The sequence below is a fragment of the Salvia hispanica genome, chromosome 5 (assembly GCF_029641045.1).
Source record: "Salvia hispanica isolate PSC_SH4W2 chromosome 5, Shi_PSC_v1, whole genome shotgun sequence".
NCBI classification, from domain to species: domain Eukaryota; kingdom Viridiplantae; phylum Streptophyta; class Magnoliopsida; order Lamiales; family Lamiaceae; genus Salvia; species Salvia hispanica.
The window spans coordinates 24,970,367-24,994,146 of NC_142696.1; the positions used below are offsets into that span (position 1 = coordinate 24,970,367).

At 37.2% G+C, this 23,780-nt stretch overlaps 3 protein-coding genes and 2 pseudogenes across 3 annotated transcripts; 4 read left to right on the top strand and 1 right to left on the bottom strand.

Moving 5' to 3' along the window:
• Nucleotides 1-1,213: 1,213 nt before the first annotated feature.
• LOC148926511 (cytochrome P450 71A6-like) lies at nucleotides 1,214-3,021 on the top strand. Its single transcript, XM_089058170.1, has 2 exons — nucleotides 1,214-2,143; nucleotides 2,230-3,021. Exons 1-2 carry the CDS (start codon nucleotides 1,250-1,252, stop codon nucleotides 2,839-2,841), a joined length of 1,506 nt encoding a protein of 501 aa, XP_088914296.1. The 5' UTR covers nucleotides 1,214-1,249; the 3' UTR covers nucleotides 2,842-3,021.
• A 1,850-nt stretch (nucleotides 3,022-4,871) lies between these two features.
• LOC125191336 (putative calcium-binding protein CML16 pseudogene) lies at nucleotides 4,872-5,368 on the bottom strand (annotated as a pseudogene).
• Nucleotides 5,369-6,676: 1,308 nt separating this feature from the next.
• On the top strand, nucleotides 6,677-7,181 carry LOC148926512 (cytochrome P450 71A6 pseudogene; annotated as a pseudogene).
• Nucleotides 7,182-13,502: 6,321 nt separating this feature from the next.
• Nucleotides 13,503-16,214, top strand: LOC148926513 (cytochrome P450 71A6-like). The gene is made up of 2 exons (XM_089058831.1): nucleotides 13,503-14,436; nucleotides 15,461-16,214. Exons 1-2 carry the CDS (start codon nucleotides 13,540-13,542, stop codon nucleotides 16,070-16,072), a joined length of 1,509 nt encoding a protein of 502 aa, XP_088914957.1. The 5' UTR covers nucleotides 13,503-13,539; the 3' UTR covers nucleotides 16,073-16,214.
• Nucleotides 16,215-20,083: 3,869 nt separating this feature from the next.
• LOC148926514 (cytochrome P450 71A6-like) lies at nucleotides 20,084-21,907 on the top strand. The gene is made up of 3 exons (XM_089058832.1): nucleotides 20,084-20,382; nucleotides 20,620-21,040; nucleotides 21,143-21,907. The coding sequence occupies exons 1-3, from the start codon at nucleotides 20,099-20,101 to the stop codon at nucleotides 21,752-21,754; spliced, it is 1,317 nt and encodes a 438-aa protein (XP_088914958.1). The 5' UTR covers nucleotides 20,084-20,098; the 3' UTR covers nucleotides 21,755-21,907.
• Nucleotides 21,908-23,780: the final 1,873 nt, after the last annotated feature.

Below are 23,780 nucleotides of genomic sequence, written 5' to 3' on the forward strand. Positions count from 1 at the left end.
TTTCTATAAAATAATTTTTATCATCCGCCTGCTTTGCTTTTGCGAATTACAATAATATATAGAGAGCGACAATTTTTTTAAAGAGGCTAAAAAAGACGTGGTAAGTTTTTTGGACGGATTGCATTAGTTCTCTATAGGCTTATAGCCTAGGGCCCCGAGCCTAAGTACAGTGATCCAGTTAATTTTGTTGGCCAAATTTATTAATTTTGACATGTTTTTCTGATTTTTTTTTTAATTTAAATTTTTTGTATTTACATTAGTTGAATTTTTTACGTTTGCACCGAATTATGATACATAATTATTTTTCACATGATATAACTTTTATATGATAAAATTGATTATTAAATTTGATTAAAATTTTAAATTTTTAAATTAATACTTATGATGATATAATTTTTTTTATAATAAACATATTAAATGTTTTAATTTGGATTGAGACATGGTACATGAACATGAATTATACTCCGTACATAATTATGGGACACTCAATCTCATCCTCACAATCACTCTAACTCAATTCCTAAGACTAAGCCTCCTATCGTCGTGTGATATAAATGCGGTGAAAGGATAGTGTATTGACTTATGACGGGGACTATGTGTTATCTATGTGTTATGAGTAATGACATTGTTTTCAACATGTCATGTTGTAATAGGTCATTATCCTAAATTTATGAAGATATGTTTAAACTCTGTGACTTGGTGCAATCACTAGCAAACCAAATTCTTATTTTATGTTATTTTCCTCGTCCAACTAAAAATGACTTATTATCCTTTTTAATTTATCTTAATCAAGATTACTCATCATGAACAACTATATTTCTACTTTATTTTATCTCTCTTATTTTATTCTCTTCAGTTAACATACAAAATAAAGTTATATAATATCTCGTGTCGCACAAGGAAGGGATCATATATCTTCTTTGTGATGGAGAGAGTAGTAGAGGGAGTACTTTACTACTCCATCCATCCACAAATAATAATTCTATTTTGCTATTTTAGGTGTTCAAAAAAAATAGTCGTATTTCTAAAATTTGAAAGTTTCTCTCTTATAATTTACCCATTTTTTTTTCCTCTCTACCATACTTTACCTACTTTTTCTTCATATCCCTCTTATTTTACCTACTTTTTTTATCATTTATTGTTTTACCAAATTTTCATTAAAACACAGGCCATCCACGAATGAGACTAATTTTTTCCGGAATAATATAAAAGAACACCCTCGCCAAGATCTGTAATCACAAACAAGAAAATGGTTTCCCTCTCACATATGTTCGCCGTGCTATTCTCCACTTCCATCTTCCTCTTCTTCCTCCACAAATGGCTCCGCAGTCATTCTCCGGGGTCGGAGAAACACCTGCCTCCGTCTCCACCAAAGCTCCCGCTAATCGGAAACCTCCACCAGCTGGGCTCACTCCCCCACAGATCCCTCCAGTCACTCTCCCGCCGCTATGGCCCTCTCATGCTGCTCCACTTCGGCAAGGTCCCCATCCTCATCGCCTCCTCGGCCGAGGCTGCACGTGAGATCATGAAAACCCATGACCTAATCTTCTCAAACAGGCCCCAATTGAGCATCCCGGGAAGGCTGTTCTACAACAACCGGAACGTGGCGTACGCACCGTATGGAGAGTACTGGCGGCAGATTCGCAGCATATGCGTGCTTCATCTTCTGAGCAACAAAAGGGTTCAGTCCTATCGCGGCGTGAGGGAGGAAGAGACTTCCCTCATGGTTGACAACTTCAGGAAATTGGGTGCTTCTTCAAAGCCTGTGAACTTGAGCGACCTCATGACGTCTCTGACGAATGATGTGATTTGTAGGGTGGCGTTGGGGAATAAGTATGGCGTTGGGAGTGATTTCAAGGAGTGGCTTACGGAGATAGCGGCGCTGGTCGGGGTTGTACCTTTGTGGGAGTACATTCCATGGCTGAGTTGGACTAGAAGGTTTAATGGTGTGGATGAGAGGGTTGTGAGAGTGGTTAAGAAGATTAATAAGTTTTTTGAGGTTGTGATTGAAGAACATAGGGTTAGGGAGAGGAGAGAGGGAGATGGTGGTGTGTTGGATTTTGTGGACATATTGCTTGATTTTCAGAGAGAGAATGCAAGTCGCTCACCTATTGAAGATGACACTATCAAAGCTATAATCAAGGTATGACTTAGATCTCTCTTTCACACTGTATATGTTTACTTATATATATATATATATATATATATATATATATATATATATGACAGGATATGTTTGGTGCTGGAACTAGTACAACACTTAAAGCTATTGAGTGGACAATGGCAGAGCTGATAAGAAACCCGAAAACCATGAAAAGATTGCAAAATGAAGTGAGAGAAGTAGCCGGAAGCAAGGACGAAATCAGCGAGCAAGACTTGGAGAAAATGCCTTATCTGAAAGCAGTGATGAAAGAGAGTCTAAGGCTGCATACACCGGTCCCATTGCTAGTCCCTCGTGAATCAACTCAAGACACAAATGTATTAGGTTACGACATCGCATCTGGTACACGTGTGATCATCAATGCTTGGGCGATTTCTAGGGACCCATCACTGTGGGAAAATCCAGAAGAATTTCGTCCGGATAGGTTTCTTGATACGAGCATAAACTTTAGAGGTGTGCATTTTGAGTATACTCCGTTTGGGGCAGGCCGGAGGGGCTGCCCTGGTGTTACGTTTGCGGTAGCTGTGGACGAGCTAGCGTTAGCCAAGTTGGTGCACAAATTCGATTTTGGATTACCTAATGGAGTAAACATGAAGGAGTTAGATATGAGTGAATCTCGAGGAATGGCAACCCATAAAAAGTGTCCTTTGCTTGTTGTAGCTACTACACATGATTGTTAGGCCATTCTAGTGTTTAAAAAATAAGACTGGAGTTCAACTACGAATCAACATTCGATCCAATTTGAACATAAAATCCAGCTTAATGCATTTATGTAGTATTTTTGAATTAATGTGTTGCTTTGTGTTCAATATTATTGTAATTTTGTGTTTAAACATTTTGACTCACTTTTATTTTAACAATGAAGGGCTAACTTCAACAGGTCTATTTAGTACTCCCTCCGTTTCAAGGAAGATGATCCCTTCTTTGAGTGATATGGATTTTATGTAGTTTTATTTTGTTGTTAAGGCGAGCATAAAATATGAGAAATAGAAAATAAAGTAGAGATAAGGATGTTTCTATTTTTAGTAATGGATCTTCTTAGTTGTGACAAATCAAAAAGGAAAGTGGGTTCGGTGGAATGGAGGGAGTAATTTTAAATATGTGATGTTTTTTTTCATTATATAGTTTTTCATTTCAATTTAAAATTATTAATTTCAGATTGGTCCATGGTAAATTAAAGATCAATTATGGAACAGTGAATCTCATCCATATAAAATAAAGCCTAACCCTATTTCTTAAAATGTCAAAATAGTTTCAGTGGACTTTGTAATCAAATTATTACTTCTATTGATGATTTTTTGAATTTAGTCTTATTGTAGGCCGCCATAGCTATACAATTATTTAATTAGCTCATTCTTGTATTAATATTTTCATGTCTAGTCAGAGACCACAAACCAAATACAGACAATTAAATTGGGCCTATCCAAAATTATATTGGTCTTCAAATGAAGCCCATCAAGATAAAAAAATGGCCAACCCAAAAATATTATTGGGTTACAGAACTAGGCCCATCCAAATCGAAAAATATGGAAAAATTTAGTCATGAGGACGAATTTGTTTCCAATGAACAAAACTTCTCTAATTAGAGCAAAACTATGGAGCTTTTATTCTCCAATGGAGTTGATTTTTATTGGAGAATGGAAGTTAGTAAGCCCAAATAGAGTAAATACACTCTCTCACTGATATAGATTATTTTACTACTCCTCCAGAAAACAATGAAAAAAAAAAAAAACTTAATCTCTCTATCACATTATACCACAGCAAAAAAAAAATCTTAATTTTTCTTTTATTATTTATACAAATTCTCAAGTTTTTTTTAAAATATAAGTGATTATTTTGTGAAAAAATGTACGCCATAATATAAAAACATGCAAATTATTTTCTCAAAATTTCAAATTCAAAATTCAGAATATATAATTTCCACAAATAAATTTCAATATCCGTCTGCTTTGCTTTTACGAATTCCACTAGCGACAGTTTACTTTTTCTATTAATTTAAATTTTACTAATGGGACGGTGTAGCATATGTCCCCTTCTTTAATCTCTCCTACCTTTATACACCATCCACTTAGCACACTATTCTTAATTTTTGTGTCGAAAAGAAATGTCTCAGTTAACAAGGATGGAGGGAGTAGATTTCCTCTGCAATTCCTCTATTTTCGTTATTTGTTCTCAAAGTTTTCTTTCTCGGCAGGAATTATCCCAGTGTAATCACTTTAAATTCTCCTAGCGGAATATATCTTTTTTCATCTCATTGCTATGTCCGTTGAGTGATTTAACGTTTTTCCTTTTTGTTGTCCAAACAAGAGTAAATGCCAAAATTGGTCCTAAACATATGGCCATTTTACCTTTTTAGGTCCTTAACTTTATCTTTTGGATTTTTAGGTCCTGCACATATGGAAATTTGATCATTTTGGTCATCCGTCAATAGTTCCGTTAAAAACTAAAGGTCAACGGCGATTTTGACCAAATTAAACTCTTAATTCTGATTTTTTTAGTCACTAATTATTCTCCTAATTGATCTCCAAATTATATGGAGTTGGATGCAATAATGACGACAGAAAATCCATTATGAATTAGTTCATCATAAATCCAATAATTCATGAATCGCAATTAGCTTTACAAATTAAGAAGAATTAGTTCGTCATAGCCACAATCTATAATGCCACATCAGCTTCCCCCAATTTAAATAAATTAAGATGAGTAAACCCTAGGAGGAGGAAGACGATTCAGGCTCGGCGAGATTCGACTGCAGATTTGGCCATAATGGTGGCAAATTCGTGCAAGCTGAGGACGCCGTCACCGTTGGTGTCGGCCTCCTGCATCATGTCGCCTAGCTCGCGGTAGGTGAGGGCGTGCCCCATCTTAGCCATCTGTCCGGCAAGCTCAGCGGCGGTGATGTAAGGAGCGGAAGAGCTCGATGAGCTGTTCCAGGTTGAGAAGCACCTCCTCGTTGATGTCGGGGAGGATTGCACCGACGAGCTCATCGAATTCGATCGAGCCGTTGCGGCTGGCGTCCATGTTGGCGAGGAGGGAGTGGATCTGGTCGTCGGAGGGCTTGAGGCCGAGCGAGCGGAGGAGGGAGGCCATCTCCAGCTGCGTGAGGCTGCCGTCGTGGTCCATGTCGAACCGGGCGAAGATGTCCCTCAGTTGGTTTAGCTGATTGGATTCCATCTTAGCCATTGTCAGGCTGCGGATTGCTGCCATATACCATTGTTGAATTGGAAGAAGACCTAATTTCTGTGTGCGGCTCTGCTTTGGTTTAGAAGATTAATTAGTGATTTAAAAATCAGAATTAAGAGTTTAATTTGGTCAAAATTGCCATTGACTGTTATTTTTAACGGAATTATAGACGGAGGACCAAAATTATCAAATTTCCATATGTGCAGGACCAAAAAATCCAAAAGATAAAGTTTAGGACCAAAAAGGTAAAATGATCATATGTTTAGGGCCAAATAATTTTGGCCTTTAATCTCCAAATAATATATGTAGTAGCCATTCATTCTCTTTTATTGGAATAGAGGGGGTAGATTTCGCTTTCAATTCACATGGAGTATTAGTTTGTGGTTGGCTGACTACCCGTCTCAAGCATGTTATCTTAGGGGGTGTTCGGTTGGCAAGACTAAATCTCATGATTAATTATGTATCGTGTTTTGTTCATAAGATTGACCCCCACAACTTAATCCTAGATGAATAGTCTCATTATTATTAGTCATAGCCTCCCCCCTCCAACTAAAATAATCCCACAACTTAATCCTATATGGATAGTCTCATGATAATTAGTCATGGCAACCGAACGCCACCTTAAAAGATAATTTTGTATTAAATCCTCCAATTGAAATTCAGTGGTCCAATGAATATATTTACAAAGCTATTATCTCTAGGGCATCTAGAAACACACTTGTTATTCTCCATCAACCAAAAATGCTTTTCTTCTCACATTTCTTGGTTGTGCTACTCTCCACATCTCTCTTCCTCTTCTTCCTCCACAAATGACGCCGCAGCCATTCTCCGGAGTCCCGGAGAAGGCTGCCTCTGTCTCCACCAAAGCTCCCGTTAATCGGAAACCTCCACCAGCTGGGCTCAAGCACGCCTAGATCCCTCCAGTCACTCTCCCGACGCTACGGCCCCCTCATGCTGCTCCACTTCGGCAAGGTCCCCGTCCTCATCGCCTCCTCGGCCGAGGCGGCGCTTGAGATCATGAAAACCCATGACCAAATCTTCTCAAACCGACCCCAACTCAGCATCCCGGTTCAACTATTTTACAACAACCGGGACGTGGCGTTCGCGCCGTATGGAGATTACTGGCGGCGGCAGATACGCAGCGTATGCGTGCTTCATCTGGTGAGCAGCAAAAGGGTTCAATCCTATCGCGGCGTGAGGGAGGAAGAGACTTCCCTCATGGTTGATAAGATCAGGAAATTGGGTGCTTCTTCAAAGCCCGTGAACTTGACCGATGTGATATGATGGGTGGCGTTGGGGAAGAAGTATGGTCTGGGGAGTGATTTCAAAGAGATGTTAACCGAGATGATTACGTTGTTGGGGGTTATACCTATGTGGGAGTACATTCCATGGCTGAGTTGGATGAGAAGGTTTGATGGTGTGGATGGGAGAATTGAAAAAGTGGCTAAAGCATTTGATGAGTTTCTGGAGGCTGTGATTGAAGAGCATAGGGTTAGAGAGAGGAGAGAGGGTGATGGTGGTGAGTTGGATTTTGTTGATATTTTGCTCGATTTCCAGAAAGAGAATGCAAGTCACTCCCCTGTTGAAGATGACACTATCAAAGCTATTGTTCCGGTAACAATACTTTTCTTATAACTTGAAAAAGAGAAAAAAATATTTAACGTGATTTATGTAAATCAATTAGTAAGAGTTTAAAGTTAAAAGTAAATTTGAAAGTTACAATATGTTTGATGCGGGAACTGATACTATATTTACACTATATTTACAGTATATGTTTGCTGCTGGAACTGATACTACATTTACTGCTCTTGAATGGGCGGTCATAGAGCTTATATGAAATCTGTCAACCATAAAAACTTTGCAAAATGAAGTGAGAGAAGTATTCATAAGCAAGGATGAAATTGATGAGAAAAACTTGGAGAAAATTCCTTATCTAAAGGCTAGGTTGAAGGAGAGTCTAAGACTGCATACACCAATCCCGTTGCTAGTCCCTAGTGAACTAATTCAAGACACAAAAGTATTGGGCTACGATATCGCATCTGGTACGCGTGTGATGATCAATGTTTGGGCGATTTCTCGGGACCCATTTGTTAAGAGATGATTTCTCTTAACAAGATTCCGGCGTCGCGGAGGCGATCGTCGGAGGGATAAAAGGTAGACGAGGTAGTCGCGGGAGCTTTGCCCGTCGATCAAACCAAGATCAATACCGAATTGAAATAAGCGATAAAAATAAGATAACGGTAATTGTATTTCTTGATTGAATAATGAGAATAACAATAGCCCTATTTATAATAGGGATACTAACTTAATGAGCAAGACAAAAGATTCGAAGAGATATATGGGAAAATATGAGAAAGATATGCTAAATAAATACTAAACTAAATAATAGAGATATGGGATATATGTAGAGATATTCTCGTATCAACTCCCCCACGGTTAATTAAAATCCACCTTGTCCTCAAGGTGGGAACCACGAAGCAATGAAGAGAGTCGCTGATACCATAAGCTAGATGCTATATATCTCCTTCGGGATCAAATGGGCAGGAGTGCCGTTTTGGAATAAATGCAGCACCATTTGTGACCAATTGGTTCAAATTCTTTACATTCAGATCTTTGTTAAGAGGTGTCATTCCTTATGTCTGTTGCTCCAATATTTCCTTCTCGTGAGTACGCTTAACACCTTCCTTTCTCTCACCAACAAGCTCTCCTACCACAAACTCCAAAAACTCATTAATATTTCTAGCAACTTTCCTAACTCCCCCACTTATCCCATTCACGAACTTGATCCAGCAAAGCCAAGGCACAAACTTTCCCTCATCAAGACTACCCAACAAAACTTCTGATTCTTTACCTAATTCTTCCGCAATCTTCGTGAACTCCTGACCACCATAATTCCTCCCCAAAGCCACTATGCAAGTCACATCATTAGCAAAAGTAGCAAACAACTCACTCAAATTAACCATTGATTTCTCCTCCCTAACTTCCTTATGTGGCGAAGCAACAATCACTTCAACAACTTTCTCACCACTCAATTATTGGGACCAAGCCACGACGAGAGACAATGATAATCGAAGCCATGAAGTTTCCCCTCCTGGATCAAATGCGATCACAGATAACAATTCGTGACGACTCCTAGTACGCTTTAAGAACTTCTTTGTAGATCTACGCTTCAAGAACTTCTTTGTAGGTCTTCTAGGTAGGTTTTTGTTTGCGATAGCGATTTCGAGATCATTCAAGGTAACTTGTCTATCGTCATCTCCATCTTGATCAACTAACAACATCTTTATCCCCTCAACGTCAGCGTATCCGAAGAAATTCTTCTTCGACATGAGCTCCTTCTCGTCTAGATGACCATACTTCGAAAACCCCCCCTGTAGGAGGTGAATGCGTAACTAACTCGTTCAATGTCACAATGTGAGCACTCAACAACTCAATCTGATCAACCTTCTCATTATAATTGCACTCCTCCCCTTTCACTCGAGAGGACCTCAAATGCACCAAAAATACTTTTTCCTCCTCATCGTCTAACTTAGACGTTTCCTCCCCACAGAGAACAGGGCTGCACTGTAACACCCCGAATTTCCGAACCCTAATTTTAGAGCCCTAGAATTTATTATTGATGACGTGGGAGATGTGAATTATTTGATTAATGAATTTATTGCATGAGTTTCCTTGACCGAGAAGTTTGAAAAGTCAAACTTGTTAATTAGGTGATGTGACATGTAATTTATTAAATTATGAGGTGAATTATTTGTTTAAGGGTGAGCGAGAATATTAGGGAAAATTTCCATAAATACTAGCCACCTAAATATTGAGATTTTCGAACCCTTGGACTTTTGGAGAAGGAATTCTATTTTTCTGGATTTAATTTAATTCTTGGGATATTTATCCAAATTAAATCCAAAACCCAATTATTCCTTATTTTTATTGAGAAAAATCGAGCCCCTTATTTTCCTAGGTGATTTTCGAAAATCACCTATGTTGGGAAGGAAATATTATTTTGCTTGTTTAATTGATTCCTTACTTAAATATTATTTCCTTCCATACATAGAATTTAAATATTCTACCAAATCTTTCCATACCTCAAGAGATCTTGTCATATCTTATTTTAGTTGATATTAAAAATCCATGCCTTATTCAAAAGGCTACTACACGCCTATTTCCCTTCCTCCAATGGAAGAATTTTTATTTTATTTTGCTCCGCGATATTTTATTCTACTCCGTAAAATATACCAAAACAAAATATTGGCTAATTGTGAGCCATATATTTCGAAAATTACATGCCTTGATACCCTAGTCTATTTTTGTTAATTCTTCTTTCCTACTTCACAATATTTATTTATTTAATTGTGGAGAATAAAATCTTACCAAATATTCTATTTTATTTACCTAAAAATCTTATGGAGCACTATAAATAAGAGGAACCCCTAACCCCTAGCCCCCATAATTTTTGCCCCCCCTCCCTTCTCCACTCTCTCTCAATTTTCTTCTACTTTACTTCAATAATCCTTCAACCTTTGAGAAGAATTAGAGTTTGAGCCTCAAGATTTTTGAAGAACCAAGTCTTTACTTCGTTTCTACCGTTCGTTTTTCTCAAAAAGGTATTCTCATATTAATCTTCTTCTTTCTACTCGATTCCTCTTCTTTCTAACTGATTAATCGGTATTCTTGAACCCTCATGCATCTTGTTGAGTGAAAGTGGGATAAAGGGGATATGGAAATATGTATGCATGAGTGTGGCGTGGCGTGTGTGTGAGTGGCGTGCGTGTATGCACGTGTGTGTTGTGTTTGTGTGGTGTGTGTATGATGGCAATATACTCTTGTATGACACATGTTGATATTAGATCTAGAGTTGAGATGCGAATGGAACTTATGCGATGAACACGACCTTGATTTATTAATGATGCTAAAATAGATCGGTGGGAAAAAAGGAAAAGCGTTGAGACATGCATGTGTTAGGAGTTTGTATTGAATCTGATTTGTGATATGTGCCTATGTGATTAAAAAGGTGAAACCTCAGTTGCAAAGCCGGATAGCAAGGGAAAGAACTTACTTGAAACCTAAGCAGTCGAGGTGGGCTTTACTCTTAAACTCTTTTTTCTGCAAATTTATGAATGTGGAGAAATAAGGGTGGTTTAACTATTATGCCATGCCTATGTCTGTTTTGTTGTGATATTGTGCGCCTGATGCCCAGTTTGAGAGTTCGCTCCATTGGGCTATAGGGCTATGGATATGTATAAACGAATTCGGGTTTGAGTACGGGCCGCAAACCCTACCAGGCTGTGTACACGGTGGGATCGGGAGCCGTCCTTGCTAGTCGGCCGGTCTCGTGGGTGAAAAGTGTGGCCACACTTTCGTCGCACCATGGAAATGTTGAGATTGTGGAAATTGATGAGAAAAGTGGGGAGTTGTTTGACTGGCTAGTCTATGGAAAATATATTTTGTGATACTCGTGATACTCTCTTATAACTGCTTAAAACTCGAGCTCACTTGGTAAGGGTGGCATAACTTATAAAACGTTTTGGCAACGAGTTCACTAAGTATTTCAAAATACTCAGCCCTGCATGTGTTTTCCTTATGTGCAGGTTGAACGATGACGAGCGGTGGCAGGTGTTGAGCATGATAACTAATTAAGATGGATGTTTTGAACTTCTAGTGGGTTCACTAATGTTGGGATGAAAGCCATGTTTAATTACTTGCCACTCACCTACTGTCTGTTGGGTTACAAACTCATCTCACATCAGTGAGGGAAGTCGAAAGGTGTATATAATTCTTGTACAACCCCAATTAGTGTGAGCCTTTTTGTGAATGACCCAAAAATAAATCTGTGCAGGGTTGATCCAAAGCGGACAATATCAAACTAACGTTGCAGTCGACGATCCTAACACTATCAAATCTAAGACTTAAGCTCCATCCATCCATCCATATAATAAACGTGTATATATTTTAACAACATATATGAAGATATTTTAAGCTAATCTCTCTATTTACATTGGATGTTTTCTCTACAAATTACTAGTAGTACAATGCAAATGGTTTCTCTTTCACATTTCTTGATTCTGCTCCTCTCCACTCTTCTCCTCCTCTTCTTCCTCCAAAAGTGTGGCGAAGTCTGTAGACGAAGTACATAAGAAGAATCCATCAAAATTGGGGTGTATGGTTTCACTATCTGAAACTGTCCCTCAAAGACTTTAAAGACTATCTAGTGGGTCATTTGTTACGTACAAGAAAAACTCGTTCCAAAAGACTAGTCTGTTAGCAGAGAGAACTCATTTAGACTTTAAACGGTTTTAATCCGATTTTGATGGTTTTGACAGTCTCATTCGGGTTAAAACCGTTTAAAAATTGATGGAATTGTTAGTGTAGGACCAGTTGTGATCCGAGTTGAAATGTTTAGGATGCAAAAATTCAAAAAATCAAGTATAGAACCAAAATCATAAAATGAGCATATGTTCGGGACCAGTTTTGACCTTTACTCTTTATATATATAATATTGTATTGGCAGCTTGGGTCTTGGCTGTTGATAAAAAATATCTTAGTAAAGCACAAACAGACCCTTTTGCAACTAAGGCACTTATGTAAAATAAATACTCGGTACTAAATTTTAATAAAAAGTTTAAAAGTTTAAATATGAAATATTATTATGCATATCAAATCTCAATGCAATTTATCTAGTTATTACTTGAGTACTACTTATTAAATCTCATTTCATGAATCGCGTTAACAAAAAATATTGCAAGTATTTGAACGGCCACCAACCAAGCCAAAGCTTTGAATCGCGTGAACATATAAAATAATGACATTATTAGTTGTAATTACGGGGACTTGCGTAGATTATAGTAAAATATAATCAAATCAAATAATATCAAAACTTATGCACGCAACCCGCATTAATGAATTTAATTTATAATTCAGCTTTGCTTTCAATAATTTCCACAATAATATAATATTCATTCTTTTAATCATGGATGCGCCTTCACGGTCCTCTCATACTCTAATGTTCCCACTGAATACGGACTAAACGTTTTCACCCCCTTTCTTTTCCTTAAATAAGAAGATAGTTTCAAATTTCATTCGAATACTAAATGGATTACCAAAAGTTTCTTCGTTCGATTCCTTTTTTATTTGTAACAAATCAAAATTTTTAAAGGAGGTAACATAGTAGATTTGAATTTTAGACCTTTTATCTTAGGTATTAACCGTTCTATCAAGACCTTCCGCAGTTAATTTATGCTTAGCTTTGCATTATTATTTGAGTCCACAAACAAATACTCCCTCCGTCCCCGATTAAGAGTCACAATTTTCTATTTCGGTCCATCCCCATTTAAGAGTCACACTTCATTTTATCATAAATAGTGTAAGTAGGTCTCATATTCCACTAACTCAATTCACTCACATTTTATTATAAAAGCAATATAAAAAAATGGGTCTCACATTCCACTATCTTTTTCAACCAACTTTTCTTTACATTTCTTAAAACTCGTGTCCGGTCAAAATGTGACTCTTAATTGGGGACGGAGGGAGTACATACAATTAGCTAGACTGGGCCAGACAAAATTTTTACCTAACAACACATTCCTCATATATAAAACAATTCTATAGTTTAGAATTACAAAGATAAAACTAGATTAATCAAGAGTCCAAGACACTCCACTAATTCTAACATCCTAAATTCCAGAATAGAAAACAGAAAAAGATACCCCTTATATATAGAAAGTTATGCAGCTGAAACTGAGCTTCCTTAACACTGAAGCAGTACATAAGAGGCGAAGTCTGTAGACGAAATATCCATCAAAAATTGGGGTGTATGGTTTCACTATCAGAAACTGTCCCTCAAAGACTTTAAAGACTATCTAGTGGGTCATTTGTTACATACTAGAAAAACTCATTCCAAGAGACTAGTCTGTTAGTAGAGAGAACTCATTTAGTCTGTACACCACACATCGACCGATTACTCTTACGACCAATGTGGGACATTGAGTCCATAATGGTGTACCATCATTCCTATATCACTAGATGAAAGCCGTGTTCCATTGCTTGCCACTTGACCTACTGTCAAATCTACAACTTAAGCTCCATTCATCCATATAATAAACGTGTATAATTTTAACCACATACATTAAGATATTTTGAGCTAAACTCTCTATTTAAATTGGATGTTATTCCATCTTTCTCTGCAAATTACTACACCTACAATGCAAATGCTTTCTCTCTCACATTTCTTGATTCTGCTCCTCTCCACTCCTCTCCTCCTCTTCTTCCTCCACAAATGGCGTCGCAGCCACGCTCCATCCTCTCGAAAAAGACCACCGCCATCTCCTCCAAAGCTCCCGTGGTTGGGGAACCTCCACCAGGTGGGCCCACTCCCCCACAGATCCCTCCAGTCCCTCTCCTGCCGCCACGGCCCCCTCATGCTCCTCCACTTCGGCAAGGTCCCCGTCCTCGTCGCCTCCTCGGCCGAGGCGGCGCGTGAGATCATGAAAAGCCAGGACCTGATCTTCGCAAGCTGGTCCAAAATGAGCATCCCCGCGAGGCTCCTCTACAACTGCAGAGACGTGGCGTTTGCTCCCTACGGAGAGTACTGGCGCCGGATCCGCAGCGTATGCGTGCTTCATCTCCTGAGCAGCAAGAGGGTCCAGTCCTACCGCCGCGTGATGGAGGAAGAGACGTCCCTCATGGTCGACAAGATCCGTTCTTCATCCACGGCTGTGATCAACCTGAGGGACGCGGTGGCGTCGATGACAAACGATGTGATCAGCATGGTGGCGCTGGGGAAGAAGTCCAGCTGCGGAGAGAGGAATTTTCACAGAACTATAGCGGAGTTTGAGGAGCTGTTGGGGGTTGTACCTTTGTGGGAGTACATTCCATGGTTGAGTTGGATGAGGAGGTTTGATGGTGTGGATGGTAGGATTGAGAGAGTGGCTAAAGCATTGGATGAGTTTTTGGAGAGTGTGATTGAAGAGCATAGGGTTAGAGAGAGGAGAGAGAGTGATGGTGGTGACTTGGATTTTGTGGACATATTGCTTGATTTCCAGAGGGACAATGGAAGTGGCACTCCTGTTGATGATGACACTATCAAAGCTATCATTCTGGTATTACCCTCTTTCTCTTTCTTTCATTTTACAATATATATATATGCTCGTTTCGTTGATATAAAAACATGTCATTCTTTCATTTTATTCAGTCGATAAAGATAATCTACTTTGAATTTTTAGTCAATTTTTTTTCTTTCTGATATGGTGGAAAAATAATTTCGACTAACAATTCTTTACTCACTTTTTTTTTATATATTTTACTAATTGTATATTAAAATATATGTCATCATAAAATTGCAAATTCTAAAGTTTGGTTAATTTGTGATTAATTTTGTTACTTTAAAGATAGTTATTATTTCATAATTTTTTACATTATATTAATTCCATATTTTTCAGGTTTAAAATCTATGGTTTTAATAAGTGATATAAATTTATATAAAAATATCCCTCAAAATCTAAATAAATGGAAAAATGAAGAAAAACAATATACTTATAATATGATTGATTATTTTTAAAAGTTGTGGAATTGATAATAAATTAATTAAATTTTGTAATTTTTCAAGCCGTTTGCTCAATTTGATTGATTTGACCGTGAACTAACATGTCGCATATGCAATTCGGAAATTAAATTGGTGGAACATTGAATCAATATGATCCAAAAAATCGTGATGTACGTGAATGGGCCCACGGTTGAATTATTTGAACTTGTAACATTCAAGTTATTGTTTTGGTATATTCAACAAAAACCTTTAATTTGTTTGAATCTTGAATTAATTTAAATTATATCTTCTTTTTTTTACTATTTTCTCACTTTTTTTTCCATGCATTTTTCTCTTATTTGTAAACCCTCATCAAAGTTGCAAGCAAATCATCTTTTGTGATATCATAATTTGAGTTTTTGACATCAATTTGTTGTTATACTTTAAAATTTTGATGCTTTTTTGTATAGTAGATATATACTAGAGTATTCATGCATGATCAATGGTCAGATTTCGATTAGTTGATTTTTAGGCTAATGAATCAATTGTTTTGAATGTTTCATAAATAATGGAGTATGAATGTGTATGAATCTTTACAAAAGGACATGTATGCTGGTGGAACCGATACTACATCCACAACTCTTGAATGGACGATGACAGAGCTTATAAGAAATCCAACAACCATGAAAACACTCCAAAATGAAGTGAGAGAAGTAGTGGGAAGCAAGGTCGAAATAGATGAGAAAGACTTAGAGAAAATGCTTTATTTAAAAGCAGTGACAAATGAGAGTTTGAGGCTGCACCCACCGATCCCATTACTAGTTCCTCGTGAATTAACTCAAGACACAAAAGTACTAGGCTACGACATCATATCCGGCACACGTGTCTTGATGAATGCTTGGGCAATTGCTAGGGATTCATTGTTATGGGAAAAACCTGAACAATTTTATCAGGAGAGGTTCCTTGAGACGAACATAGACTACAAAGGTTTGTATTTCGAGCTGATCCCGTTTGGGGCAGGTAGGAGGGGTTGTCCAGGTGTTACATTCGCTACGACAGTCTATGAGCTTGCTTTAGCAAAGTTAGTGCATAACTTCAATTTCGAATTGCCTAATGGAATAAAGATTGAGGAGTTGGATGTTAGTGAATCTAGTGGACTCACAATGCATAAAAAGTTTCCTTTACTTGTAGTAGTTTCTCCTCATACTTGTTAAGTACTACTCCGTCCGTCTCCCATAATTCTTCACTATTTGACTCGGCAAGGGTTTTAAGAAATATAATAGAAAGTGAGTTGAAAAAGTTAGTGGCATGTAGGTCCTACTTTTATATATTTTATATATTTGTATTTTGACAGTAGTCTAGATTCTTATTGAACATTAACTTAACTTTTTATATTTAGATGGTGAACTATGCAATCAAATTACAGATACTCTCAAATACTTACAATTAATTATTTACTTTTATTAATTAATAGGCTATACATGATGGATTAAAAAATAAGCGCGACTGTATGCGCCAGGCCCATCATTATTGAATGGATTAAAAAGTAAGCACGATTGTGAGCGTCTAAATGGGTCAATCCAGAAATTTTACTGGGTTTACAAAACAAGGCTCATTTGGATCAAAAAATGGGGCCAGTCCAATGTTGACAAATTTGGTCATGAAGAACGAATTTGATCCCAATGACCCGAAAGAATTTTGTTATATTTATCTAAAAATGAAATGACAGTTTAAGTGGCACAATCCTATAAAAGAATACTACAACTCATTTATAGTGGAAAGCACTATATAAATATTTTAATAGCTAGAATATTAAATTTAAAACACTTGTCTGTGTAAGCTAGAAGTTTGGGGAGCCTCGGCGGCCGCGGCACGACTCCCTATTGTGGAGGACAGGTGAGCCTGGGCGGGGAGGGGCAAATACGCCATCGCTGACTACTCGGCGTGGATGGGGCGGGGGGCACGAGCCGCGGCTCCCTATTGTGGGGCACCGGAGGCTGGAAAAAGAGTTTTTTTTTTTTTTTTGATTTTCTGGTGATAGATATTCTAAATTGTAATAAAATAATGTGATTTGTGCCAATAATTGAAAAAATAATGTGATTTGTGGCTGTGGCTCTATTGGGATGAACAAATTTTTGTGGCTGTGTACAAAAAAAAGTGGCTTGTCTATAATAGTGTCTATCTTATCGTGGATACCCTAAAACATTAGCTTGAGTAATGGTTCACCAACATGCGCTATACGGTACAATTTCCGATGTTTCGTTTAGTATTCTTTGATTTTGATTTTTTTTTATGTAACTTTAAGGGTAAATTGCCTCTAAAATTGTCAACTTTCACAATAGTTTGGAATTTCCCGTGAACTTAAAAAGTTGCGTGAAAAATCATGAACTTTGCCGGGTTGTGCAAATTTCCTGAATGACCTGACCCTGAAATTTTCCGGCATAAACTTATCCTATATGGCAGCCGGAACATAAAACGACGCCGTTTTGTGTTTGTTGAAAAAAAAATTCGCTGAGTATAGGGTTTAGGCTGGTGGTGCACCGGAGCAGGTGGTGCGTCGGGGCGGCGGCAGGCGGTGGCGCTGGATACAACATCACCTAAAACTCCTCCAGATCTGCTGGGTAGAACATCATAATCCGAACAGCCACAATTTCACATCCTCTTTTAACTTGGGGATCTTGCCTTTAAATATTTGGAGTGAGAGGTAGGGGAGGGGCGGTCGGCGGTGGTTTCTGGAGGAGAGGGAGGAGCGGTCGGCGGTGGATGGTGATCATGGGGGCGAAGCCAGTGAGAGGAAGGGACGGAGGGCGACGGAGCGCCGCCGCTCCTACAGTGGTGGCAGCGGCGGCGAAGAGGTTGAGAGTGGGAGAGATAGAGGAGGGGAAAAAGGGAGAAAGGAGGGAAAGAAAGAGAATAAGGGGAGGAGAAGGTGGTGCAAGGAGCGGCGGCAGGCGGTGGCGCTGGAGGGGGTGGCGGCGGCGCGGAGTGAGGAAAGAGAAGATCTACTTCTTTTCTCTTTTATTTTTATTTTTATTTTTTTTATAATTAGGATTAGGGTAAATCAAGTGGAAGAAGAATGAGAATAAACACACTCAGCATCCAAATCATCTTCAATGTCAGCATAAATGCACACATCATCATTTTGCTTAGCCGGAATACTCGACTCGGGAAATCGGCACACGAAGGCAAAGTTCATGATTTTCCACGCAACTTTTAAAGTTTACGGAAAATTCCAAACTATTGTGAAAGTTGACGATTTTAGAGGCAATTTACCCTAATTTTAATTTGGCAAGTTGTTATTATGATGGATTAATATCTATAGTCCTATACTAATATAACTACTTATAATTAGTAGTTGGTGGGTGGTGGTAGTTGGTGGGTATCTAACTACTTATAACTCTTTGTTGAATACAAATGTAGTATTTCCTCCGTCCAAAAGGAAGATGACCCATTCTTTAGGCAGCACGGAATTTTATGTAATTTTATTTTGTGTGTTAAGTGGAGAGGATAAAGTAAGAGAGAGAGAGAATAAAGTAGAGATCAAAGGTGTTTAATTGTATTTTTTAGTAATGAGTCATCTTGATTGGAATAAACAAAAAAGAAAAGTGGGTCATCTTTAATGGGACGAAGGAAGTACTATTAATTAGTAGTACGGTGGAACCTTGAAAATTCATCGTTTACTACTTTCTTTGTCTTTTAATACGTGCCTCACTTTAATTCGATAAAATTGTAAGAAATATAAAGGAAAATAAGTTGAAAAAGCTAGTGATATATGTCTATCCTAATTTAATAATATATGTTGAGGGGAAATGAGCTAATGTAGAATGTGAGGTATAATGATAACAGTAGTAAAAACTGAAGTATGACGATTTAATAAGGGACGAATCAAAATGAAAAACTAGGAAACATAATGGCGGACAAAAGGGTTATTGTTTATACAAATTATCAAAATTTTGAGATTTTAAGTGATTATTCTGTGCAAAATTTTCCGCCATCACATAAGAAAAACATATGCAAATTATTTTCTCAAATTTTAAATTCAAAATTTAAAAATATTATAATTTCTTTAAAATAATTTTTATCATCCGCCTGCTTTGCTTTTGCGAATTACAATAATATATAGAGAGCGACAATTTTTTTTAAATAGGCTAAAAAAGAAAATTGTGGTAAATTTTTAGGACGGATTGCATTAGTTCTCTATAGGCTTATAGCCTAGGGCCCCGAGCCTAAGTACAGTGATCCAGTTAATTTTGTTGGCCAAATTTATTAATTTTGACATGTTTTTCTGATTTTTTCTTTTAATTTAAATTTTTTGTATTTACATTAGTTGAATTTTTTACGTTTGCACCGAATTAGGATACATAATTATTTTTCACATGATATAACTTTTATATGATAAAATTGATTATTAAAGTTGATTAAAATTTTAAATTTTTAAATTAATACTTATGATGATATAATTTTTTTTATAATAAACATATTAAATGTTTTAATTTGGATTGAGACATGGTACATGAACATGAATTATACTCTGTACATAATTATGGAACACTCAATCTCATCCTCACAATCACTCTAACTCAATTCCTAAGACTAATCCTCCTATCGTTGTGTGATATAAATGCGGTGAAAGGATAGTGTATTGACTTATGACGGACTATGTGTTACCTATGTGTTATGAGTAATGGCATTGTTTTCAACGTGTCATGTTGTAATAGGTCATTATCCTAAATTTATGAAGATATGTTTAAACTCAATGACTTGGTGCACTAGCAAACCAAATTCTTATTCTATGTTATTTTCCTCGTCCAACTAAAAATGACTTATTATCCTTTTTTATTTATCTTAATCAAGATTACTCATCATGAACACCTTTATTTCTACTTTATTTTATCTCTCTTATTTTATTCTCTTCAGTTAACATACAAAATAAAGCTATATAAAATCCCGTGTCGCACAAGGAAGGGATCATATATCTTCTTTGTGATGGAGAGAGTAGTAGAGGGAGTAGTTTACTACTCCATCCATCCACAAATAATAATTCTATTTTGCCATTTTAGGATGTTCAAAAAAAATAGTCGTATTTCTTAAATTTGAAAGTTTCTCTCTTATAATTTACCCATTTTTTTTCCCTCTCTACCATACTTTACCTACTTTTTCTTCATATCCCTCTTATTTTACCTACTTTTTTTTTTATCATTTATTATTTTACCAAATTTTCATTAAAACACAGACCATCCATGAATGAGACTACACCCTCGCCAAGATCTGTATCCACAAACAAGAAAATGATTTCCCTCTCACATTTGTTCGCCATGCTACTCTCCACTTCCATCTTCCTCTTCTTCCTCCACAAATGGCTCCGCAGTCATTCTCCGGGGTCCGAGAAACGCCTGCCTCCGTCTCCACCAAAGCTCCCGCTAATCGGAAACCTCCACCAGCTGGGCTCACTCCCCCACAGATCCCTCCAGTCACTCTCCCGCCGCTACGGCCCTCTCATGCTGCTCCACTTCGGCAAGGTCCCCATCCTCATCGCCTCCTAGGCCGAGGCTGCACGTGAGATCATGAAAACCCATGACCTAATCTTCTCAAACAGGCCCCAATTGAGCATCCCAGGAAGGCTGTTCTACAACAACCGGAACGTGGCGTACGCACCGTATGGAGAGTACTGGCGGCAGATTCGCAGCATATGCGTGCTTCATCTTCTGAGCAACAAAAGGGTTCAGTCCTATCGCGGCGTGAGGGAGGAAGAGATTTCCCTCATGGTTGACAACATCAGGAAATTGGGTGCTTCTTCAAAGCCTGTGAACTTGAGCGACCTCATGACGTCTCTGACGAATGATGTGATTTGTAGGGTGGCGTTGGGGAAGAAGTATGGCGTTGGGAGTGATTTCAAGGAGTGGCTTACGGAGATAGCGGCGCTGGTCGGGGTTGTACCTTTGTGGGAGTACATTACATGGCTGAGTTGGACTAGAAGGTTTAATGGTGTGGATGAGAGGGTTGTGAGAGTGGTTAAGAAGATTAATAAGTTTTTTGAGGTTGTGATTGAAGAACATAGGGTTAGGGAGAGGAGAGAGGGAGATGGTGGTGTGTTGGATTTTGTGGACATATTGCTTGATTTTCAGAGAGAGAATGCAAGTCGCTCACCTATTGAAGATGACACTATCAAAGCTATAATCATGGTATGACTTAGATCTCTCTTTCACACTGTATATGTTTACTTATATATATATATATATATATATATATATATATATATATATATGTATATATATATATGACAGGATATGTTTGGTGCTGGAACTAGTACAACACTTAAAGCTATTGAGTGGACAATGGCAGAGCTGATAAGAAACCCGAAAACCATGAAAAGATTGCAAAATGAAGTGAGAGAAGTAGCCGGAAGCAAGGACGAAATCAGCGAGCAAGACTTGGAGAAAATGCCTTATCTGAAAGCAGTGATGAAAGAGAGTCTAAGGCTGCATACACCGGTCCCATTGCTAGTCCCTCGTGAATCAACTCTAGACACAAATGTATTAGGTTACGACATCACATCTGGTACACGTGTGATCATCAATGCTTGGGCGATTTCTAGGGACCCGTCACTGTGGGAAAATCCAGAAGAATTTCATCCGGATAGGTTTCTTGATACGAGCATAAACTTTAGAGGTGTGCATTTTGAGTTTACTCCGTTTGGGGCAGGCCGGAGGGGCTGCCCTGGTGTTACGTTTGCGGTAGCTGTGGACGAGCTAGCGTTAGCCAAGTTGGTGCACAAATTCGATTTTGGATTACCTAATGGAGTAAACACGAAGGAGTTAGATATGAGTGAATCTCGAGGAATGGCAACCCATAAAAAGTGTCATTTGCTTGTTGTAGCTACTACACATGATTGTTAGGCCATTCTAGTGTTTAAAAAATAAGACAGGAGTTCAACTACGAATCAACATTCGATCCAATTTGAACATAAAATCCAGCTTAATGCATTTATGTAGTATTTTTGAATTAATGTGTTGCTTTGTGTTCAATATTATTGTAATTTTGTGTTTAAACATTTTGACTCACTTTTATTTTAACAATGAAGGCTAACTTCAACAGGTCTATTTAGTACTCCCTCCGTTTCAAGGAAGATGATCCCTTCTTTGAGTGATATGGATTTTATGTAGTTTTATTTTGTTGTTAAGGCGAGCATAAAATATGAGAGATAGAAAATAAAGTAGAGATAAGGATGTTTCTATTTTTAGTAATGGATCTTCTTAGTTGTGACAAATCAAAAAGGAAAGTGGGTTCGGTGGAATGGAGGGAGTAATTTTAAATATGTGATGTTTTTTTTCATTATGTAGTTTTTCATTTCAATTTAAAATTATTAATTTCAGATTGGTCCATGGTAAATTAAACATCAATTATGGAACAGTGAATCTCATCCATATAAAATAAAGCCTAACCCTATTTCTTAAAATGTCAAAATAGTTTCAGTGGACTTTGTAATCAAATTATTACTTCTATTGATGATTTTTTGAATTTAGTCTTATTGTAGGCCGCCATAGCTATACAATTATTTAATTAGCTCATTCTTGTATTAATATTTTCATGTCTAGTCAGAGACCAAAAACCAAATACAGACAATTAAATTGGGCCTATCGAAAATTATATTGGTCTTCAAAATGAAGCCCATCAAGATAAAAAAATGGCCAACCCAAAAATTTTATTGGGTTACAGAACTAGGCCCATCCAAATCGAAAAATATGGAAAAATTTAGTCATGAAGACGAATTTGCTTCCAATGAACAAAACTTCTCTAATTAGAGCAAAACTATGGAGCTTTTATTCTCCAATGGAGTTGATTTTTATTGGAGAATGGAAGTTAGTAAGCCCAAATAGAGTAAATACACTCTCTCACTGATGTAGATTATTTTACTACTCCTCCAGAAAACAACGAAAAAAAAAAAATAAAAAACTTAATCTCTCTATCACATTATACCACAGCAAAAAAAAAAAAATCTTAATTTTTCTTTTATTATTTATACAAATTCACAAGTTTTTTTTAAAATATAAGTGGTTATTTTGTGAAAAAATGTACGCCATAATATAAAAACATGCAAATTATTTTCTCAAAATTTCAAATTCAAAATTCAGAATATATAATTTCCACAAATAAATTTCAATATCCGGCTGCTTTGCTTTTACGAATTCCACTAGCGACAGTTTACTTTTTCTATTAATTTAAACTTTACTAATGGGACGGAGTAGCATATGTCCCCTACTATAATCTCTCCTACCTTTATACACCATCCACTTAGCACACTATTCTTAATTTATGTGTCGAAAAGAAATGTCTCAGCTAACAAGGATGTAGGGAGTAGATTTCCTCTGCAATTCCTCTATTTTCGTTATTTGTTCTCAAAGTTTTCTTTCTCGGCAGGAATTATCCCAGTGTAATCACTTTAAATTCTCCTAGCGGAATATATCTTTTTTCATCTCATTGCTATGTCCGTTGAGTGATTTAACGTTTTTCCTTTTTGTTGTCCAAACAAGAGTAAATGCCAAAATTGGTCCTAAACATATGGCCATTTTACCTTTTTAGGTCCTAAACTTTATCTTTTGGATTTTTAGGTCCTGCACATATGGAAATTTGATCATTTTGGTCATCCGTCAATAGTTCCGTTAAAAACTAAAGGTCAACGGCGATTTTGACCAAATTAAACTCTTAATTCTGATTTTTTTAGTCACTAATTATTCTCCTAATTGATCTCCAAATTATATGGAGTTGGATGCAATAATGACGACAGAAAATCCATTATGAATTAGTTCATCATAAATCCAATAATTCATGAATCGCAATTAGCTTTACAAATTAAGAAGAATTAGTTCGTCATAGCCACAATCTATAATGCCACATCAGCTTCCCCCAATTTAAAAAAATTAA

What these genes read in the sequence shown, in the direction of transcription:
- LOC148926513 (XM_089058831.1), top strand. Translation starts at nt 13,540, where the DNA reads ATGCAAATGCTTTCTCTCTCACATTTCTTGATTCTGCTCCTCTCCACT. An exon ending in CTATCAAAGCTATCATTCTG is followed by an intron (nt 14,437 to 15,460) that starts GTATTACCCTCT and finishes TCTTTACAAAAG; the next exon opens with GACATGTATGCTGGTGGAAC.
- LOC148926514 (XM_089058832.1), top strand. Translation starts at nt 20,099, where the DNA reads ATGAATGAGACTACACCCTCGCCAAGATCTGTATCCACAAACAAGAAA. An exon ending in CTCCACTTCGGCAAGGTCCC is followed by an intron (nt 20,383 to 20,619) that starts CATCCTCATCGC and finishes AGAGATTTCCCT; the next exon opens with CATGGTTGACAACATCAGGA. An exon ending in CTATCAAAGCTATAATCATG is followed by an intron (nt 21,041 to 21,142) that starts GTATGACTTAGA and finishes TATATATGACAG; the next exon opens with GATATGTTTGGTGCTGGAAC.
- LOC148926511 (XM_089058170.1), top strand. Translation starts at nt 1,250, where the DNA reads ATGGTTTCCCTCTCACATATGTTCGCCGTGCTATTCTCCACTTCCATC. An exon ending in CTATCAAAGCTATAATCAAG is followed by an intron (nt 2,144 to 2,229) that starts GTATGACTTAGA and finishes TATATATGACAG; the next exon opens with GATATGTTTGGTGCTGGAAC.